At 27.5% G+C, this 7,091-nt stretch overlaps 1 protein-coding gene across 1 annotated transcript; it reads right to left on the bottom strand.

Annotated features, from left to right (window-relative positions):
* Positions 1-259: 259 nt before the first annotated feature.
* Positions 260-835, bottom strand: LOC113381813 (the record flags this gene model as incomplete). The annotated part of the gene is made up of 1 exon (XM_026620489.1): positions 260-835. A coding segment is annotated over exon 1 (576 nt), but the record flags the coding sequence as incomplete, so codon positions are not given.
* Positions 836-7,091: the final 6,256 nt, after the last annotated feature.

Genomic DNA, 7,091 nt, shown 5'->3' with positions numbered 1-7,091 from the left:
TTTTTTTTTGTGAAAATACTTTATGCATTGGTAATACTTGCGCTAAATACCATAATTTTGCTAAGGCAAATTGATTTATATGCCAGATTTTTTGAATTACATTTAGTCGTCTTGATAAATCTGTATTTAATGTCACTCTTATATTATTTATTAATTTATTCCAGTTCTCATTAATCATTTCCTCTAAATTTTTTGATATAATCATTCCCAAATATTTAATTTTTGGGGTTTCTGGTATGTTGCTTTCTGAATCCCTTACCCATCTCATACCTAGCGATAGAAATGTGGATTTTTGTTCATTTATTTCTGCTCCTGAACTTTTACAATAAGATTTAATGATTTCTAAGGATTTTATTTCTTCACTATTTGATTTAACTATTAAAGTAACATCATCAGCATATGCAAGTATCTTAACATTTTTAGTTATTATATTTTGACCTTCTAATTTGTTTTCCAATTCTTCAAGTAAAGGATCTAAACCAATAACAAATAGAATCATTGACAAAGGACATCCCTGTCTGACGGATCTTTCAATTTTTATATATTCAGATAGATTCCCATTTATTTGTAATCGTGAGGTTGCGTTTTTATTAAGATTCATTATTACTTTGGTTATTTTGTCAGGAATTGATATTTTTCTTAATACATGCAGCAAATAATCCTGTGACATCATGTCAAAGGCTTTCTTAAAATCTATGTTTATCAAAGATGCTTTTTCATTCTGTTTTATATTATAGTATGCCACCAAGTTTCTAACAGTTATTAAATTATGAACAATATTTCTTTTATCCATACAGCATGATTGCCCCTGGTTAATAATATTTTGAACAGCCATTTTTATTCTATTTGAAATAATTTTTGAAAATAATTTCATATCACAGTTTAAAAGCGTAATTGGTCTATCGTCCGTATATTTTGGATCCTTTTTTTTCGAAATTAATATTATTATTCCTTCATTAAGTTTTTTATTTATCTTTTCCGGTTCGTTTAAAATTCGTTAAATATTTTAACTAAAAGGGTGTGTTAAAATGTCTTCATATTTTTGATAAAATTCATACGGAATGCCATCTATTCCAGGTGTCCTATTTTTACTGCTTGTCTTAATCGCTTCCCTCACTTCTTCCTCCGAAATTTCTTTTCTTAGTTGTTCATTAGAAAGAATGCTTATGTTTTTATTATATTTCCTTAGTATGAGATCCATTTCCTTATAATTTATCGGTTTTTCTTTGTAGAAATTTTTGTATGATCTTTCCATTTCTACAATTATTTCTTTAGAATTTTTTAAACAAATATTTTCGTTATTAAATAACGATTTAATGAATTTGTTTTCTCCATTGATTTTTTCCTTTGCAATTTGATATGTAGTAATGCGCTCTTCTTCTGTAATTGTTTGGGTCCTTGATCTTATTTTAATTCCTTCGTTACGAGTATCATATAATTTTCTAATTGTGGCTTTTGTTTCTTTAATTATTTCCCACATTTCACCATTATTGTTGTGATTTACAACTGCCTCCTTCAATACCTTTTCAAAAAAATTTATTGTATTATTGAAATCTATTGCATTTTGTCTGGATAAATTTTTTGCAATGTATTTTAATTTGGTTTTTACTTTATTTTGCCACCAATCAATTACATTCGTACGTGATGAATTTTTAACAATTTTCTCCCATTCTTGTCTAAATAAATTATCAAAATCTTCGGATTTAAGTATTTTTGTGTTCATTTTCCAGTAACTTTTTCCAAAAAATGGCACTGATGTCATAACTTTCAATTTTAGTACTACCGCATTATGGTCTGAAAAGGCTACTGGAATTACTTTGCAATCAACTATTCTATTTTTTTTATAAAGTGTCAGTATAAAATCTATCTAATCTTGAAGCTGAATCACCCCTAATAAATGTAAACCCATTATCTTTCTTATTTAAATACTCCCACGCATCTTTTAATTTTAATTGGTTTAACAATCTTTTTAGTGCAGCACTATAATTTGTTCTTCCTTTTTGGTCCTTGGCTATTTAATACACAATTAAAATCGCCTGCGATCATGATATTAGATTTGTTTGGTCCTATTATACTGGCTATATCTTCTTCAAATAATTTCTCCCTTTGTGGACGCTGACCATGACCGGCATGGGCATATATATTAACTAAATTTAAATCATCTATGTTAGCACCTATTATTCTAGAATTTTCATGAAGGATTACATTTTTTATTTCAATTCCTGGTCTTGTTAATATGGCTGTACCTCTTTGATTTTCATTAATGTTTACTATACCTTCATATGGTTTAAAAAAAAATCTTAAATCGTTTTCATTTATTTCTTGTAACAATATTATATCTAAGTCATTATCTGTTATAAATTTTTTCAGTAATATTATTTTAGTCGTTAAACTTCTAATACCATTTATATTTATTGTGGCAATATTTCTGATTTTATAATTATTCATCAATATGTGTTCTTAAAAAGGAATTTAAGAAGAAATTTAAATTATATAGTTTTTAATTTTGTTATTTCTTTATTTATTTCAGGATTAGGTGTTTCACCATATTCTTTTCCATATTCTAGTGATCCGTCTTCTTCTGACATATCTATATCTGAATCCTGTAGAATACAATTCATTGAAGAAATTGGTGTTTTTATATCCATGTTTTCAATTATATCCTTCATTACTTCCTCTGTATTTGGGGTTGTTATTTTAATTTTTTTATTACTGATAGGCGTTTTTTCTGTTTCATTTATGCTTTGTTTTCCTTTTTTCTTCTTTTGTTTTGTTTTTTTTATTCAGTCATATAATTAGAACTTTCTTTGTTTTTTATAATTAATTATTATTTTTTCTTCTTTTTTATTATTTATTTCTTCTTCATTTTTTCTAATTTGATCATTTTTTTCCTTTTGGGTAACAACAATTTTATCTATTATGTTTTCTTCATTATTATTCACTATTGGTTTATTTTTCCCTAAATCTTTTAATCTTTCTCCTATTTTTGAGTTCATTGTACATTCTTTTTTCACGTGGCTTGTTTCTCCACATTTAAAACATTTTCTTGGTTGTCCTCTAATTATTATTGTTGTGTTTTTTCCATTCACTTTAATCATGCTGGGAATTTCTTTTGTTACTTCTATTAATAAGGTTTCTATTTCCAGTGTAGCAGTTTATAATGCCTTCTCCTGTCCATATATCTTCTTGGTACTTTAATATTTTGCCGTACTCTGACATTATTTTCCTTATTTGTTCTTCCGATGTCTCCCATTGTACATTTAACAATTTTATCCACTGTGGCGGTTCCCTAGGTTCACTATATTCAATTTCATAACACTGATTTTTATCGGACTTAAATTTTATATTAGTTTCATATTTACTTTTAATTTTATTTATAATTTTCTCATTATTAAATTTCACATTTAATACCTTATTTTCCATGGATATTCCGTATATACAGCTGACATCTTCATAAATACTATTTAAAATTCCTTTTAACCACAAATGAGCAGTTAATGGCGAAATTATTCCTTCAATTACTTTGAAATTAAATAGAAGTGTGTTTTTCGGTTTAACACACTCCATTATATAGTTATTAAAATAACTGTTTTATTATAAATGTATACCAGGCAAGCCTGGATTTTTAACGTGTTTATTTTGTTACGCAATCGATGTGTTCACTTCGAATGTTTAACACAAACTATGATATGCTTTGAGTATATATTCAAAATAAATATCCACTTCGCAAAATATTCAAATATGTACGACGAACTTGCAAAGAAGTATTTCAATTATTTAAAAATCGAAATTAGTTATTAATAAATATCATCACATTTTGAATTGTAAATAAGTATCTAGAATAGAATAGGTGTTAACAAATTAATAAAATTATTAGGAGAAAGTCATCACTAAGAACACTTACTTTATATTAAACTCTGATAATATTATAAAATTTAGGATATCTGAAAGGATACGACTTTCCTTTCATATATCATATAGCAGAATTGATTCAAAATCTAAAATACTGCATTTGATGTTAATATTATCAGTATATAATAATCATCTCTTCGTGTGCGTTCAGATCAACAAGTAAAATACACAAAAATAAATATAATTATATATGTGTATATAGAAGAAAATAAAAATGTTTGGTTACTTGTAACGATAATATATATTAATAACATTAAACGCAACAGGAAAAACGGTCTTCAAACCTCACGTTTTCCAAGCTTGTTTTTGCCGATCTAGTTAGTCGTGACAAAATTAGCTGACAAAGCGATGATCTTCAAACTGCTGCAACAAGCATTTCCAATGTGCATTTAAAATAAGTGGAACCTAATCGTGATAATCATTTATAGTAAAAGGAAAAATAATTTATACAAATTGAAAACATCACCTCGATACGTATGTTGCATATTCACTTTGCGGGGGTATTTTTGTATAAAAATTCCAAAAAATCGTTTTTGTTTTGTTTTCATATTTTCAAAGCTTACTTGCTCAAGAATATGTGTACGAGTGTTCAAAATTTAAATTATTTTCGAAGATACAGCTATTTGACCATAATATTACTCTTTCACCTTTCTTTAGCGAAACTCTGAACGCGTCTCAACTGTCTTTCGATTCTATGTAGATAATTTCTCGAATTTTACTGGGCCGATTTATTTAAAATTGTCATAACATCTTCTTCATAAACTTCGCTCTGGTATAAAGTGACATCAACCCCAAATCGCAATTTTTTACTATTTTTAAAAAATTCGAAATAGTCAAAATTGCGGTAAGAAAATAATCTTTTTTTGCAAACATTCGTCATTTTGTCAAAATTTTTTTTTAAATTTAATTCTAGTATATTCCATTGCGAGATCATTCTACAATAATATTTTTAAATATTGCCTTTTTTACGATGGTTTAAAAATACACTAGAAGACTTTCCTAATATGAAATTTTGTTTGTCATTACTATGATTTTTTTTGCATTATATTATTTTGAACTACAGATGGCTACCCAAACAGTTGTCGTCCTATGTCTGTGTGATGAATTAATGAACAACGCCTACAATGGGGCGAATATTTATTGATATAGCAATATCGGAACAGGGGTATTTTTAGTTGGATATATATTGATATCTATATTTCCTAGTGAAAACCGTTGTCAATACTGCTTGACAGCAGGCTGTTGTTATTCAGGTCCAATCATTCTAGCTTTCCTCTGCCTACAAGCGAGCCTATGATTTATGGTTTGAGAATATTTAATTTTGGTTTAGATCTGGATTAGCAGTATGTTTCAAAAATTTAATAAACGACACTTAATCTCGATTGTCTAATATGCTTCATACATGTCCATTACTTTCATAATAGTATCAGCTTTCGTTATTGTTATTTATAGTTTTCGTAACTCCAGATATAAATTAAACGGTTTATTACCTTTTTCGTAACGAATATAAATTGTTTTCGTTTGCGAGTCACTATGTCAAGTATTTAATATCGCTCTCATTTTATCTCGCGCATTGTGAATTTCCATTACGAGCATCGTTAATTATAAATTATTAATTAACTTGCACGGAACGCTGAGCGGACCCGAGTCGAGCGTATTCTCATAATTTACGTGACGCACGCTCGCATGCATGTTATAGGCGCAGTGTAAACATTGACGATAAAATGCACCCGATAAATAGTAGGAAATTAATCAACGATATACATTTCGCACCATGTGCTGTTTTTAGGACCGATTCATCAAGACTACAAATGTTTTACGTTATTTATTTATGTGCACTAGCTTTAGAATTGATTTATAATTTTGAACGAGTTTTTGTCAATACAACAAGCGATTGCTGATTGTATGAAAAATATGTTCAATGAGTAGAATAATATTTGAGAATTTACGAGTGGGCATAAATTTGGAAAGTATTATATTTTATGTTGATAGTAATATATTGAGTTATAAGTTATAAGTAAATATATACGTTTGCGGACGTGAATGTTATAGAATTCAATTTAACTAAGATGCAGAATTGAAATTTCATTAATGCTATAGCATTCCAATTTTAAAGTCAATTATTTCGAATTTAATTTTATATAACCTTACATTTCTGTAATATTACACCTGGCAAGGTAATGACTAAGTAATTTTTAGGTATTTTCGTGTTATCTTATCATTTCCCGTAGCTTGGGCAAGCAAGTTAATAGAAAGCGTACTATTTGACGTGAATGCTATAGCTATATATTGTAAAGTATGACTATCTTAATAATCGGTGGTTAATCAAATTTCGAATATCACAACCAATTTAAAAATAAAATTACTGTTTATTTTTGCACTTGACTGAAACTTTCACTGTTCACTTTCTATTATCATACTTGAATTTAGACATTTTTAATTTACAAATCTATCATGATAGTTTTCGTATAATTGGCACTGTTATCAAATAATATCAATTCAATAGAAAAAACTGTTTAAGTAATTCAGTCAAGACAATTTTTTTACACGTATAATCAAGAACCAATTATTTTTTTCAACAATGATATTTTTTATTTCTTAAAAATTTTGTGGCACAGATCGACATCTCTATATTTCAATATGATATAAAACAAGGTGTTACATTTTGTAAAATTTTTATTTTTATGAAAACAATTAACTCAATTACATGAATTCCTTCAAAATTTAACTTGATATGTCATTAAATAAAAGTAATGATGATCACCATATTCACTACAAAAAGTCATTTTGGATTTCTTTATTGGATAATAGTTATTTAGGCTAATCAGCAATGCAGGTATTATATGATCTGTCAGATTTTTTTCTTTCAATAGCTTTATTGAATAAGAAAGAATTAATTATTTACTACTACTCAGCAAAGTAGGTAATACGTGATCTGTCAGAATTTGATTTTTTTATTATAATTTATTTTTTGTGATCCTGCGTTTACTTATATTTGAGCTTATAGATATTCTCACATGCGTTGTAGCTATCTTATTTTATGTATCTATTCACAATTAGCATTCACTTTATGTGAATAATGTTTGCACAGATATCCTTCTTATTGACTACACAAATCAAGAACTGATAAAAATCTGATTTCAGCAATGTGGGTTTAACACGTTCGCGGACAGTTTCAG

The sequence above is a fragment of the Ctenocephalides felis genome, unplaced genomic scaffold (assembly GCF_003426905.1).
Source record: "Ctenocephalides felis isolate EL2017-DRISC unplaced genomic scaffold, ASM342690v1 CF-g0.4_SCAFFOLD_03075, whole genome shotgun sequence".
Classification (NCBI taxonomy): domain Eukaryota; kingdom Metazoa; phylum Arthropoda; class Insecta; order Siphonaptera; family Pulicidae; genus Ctenocephalides; species Ctenocephalides felis.
The sequence above is the reverse complement of the archived record's forward strand: the minus strand, read 5'-3'. Positions and strand labels throughout refer to the sequence as shown.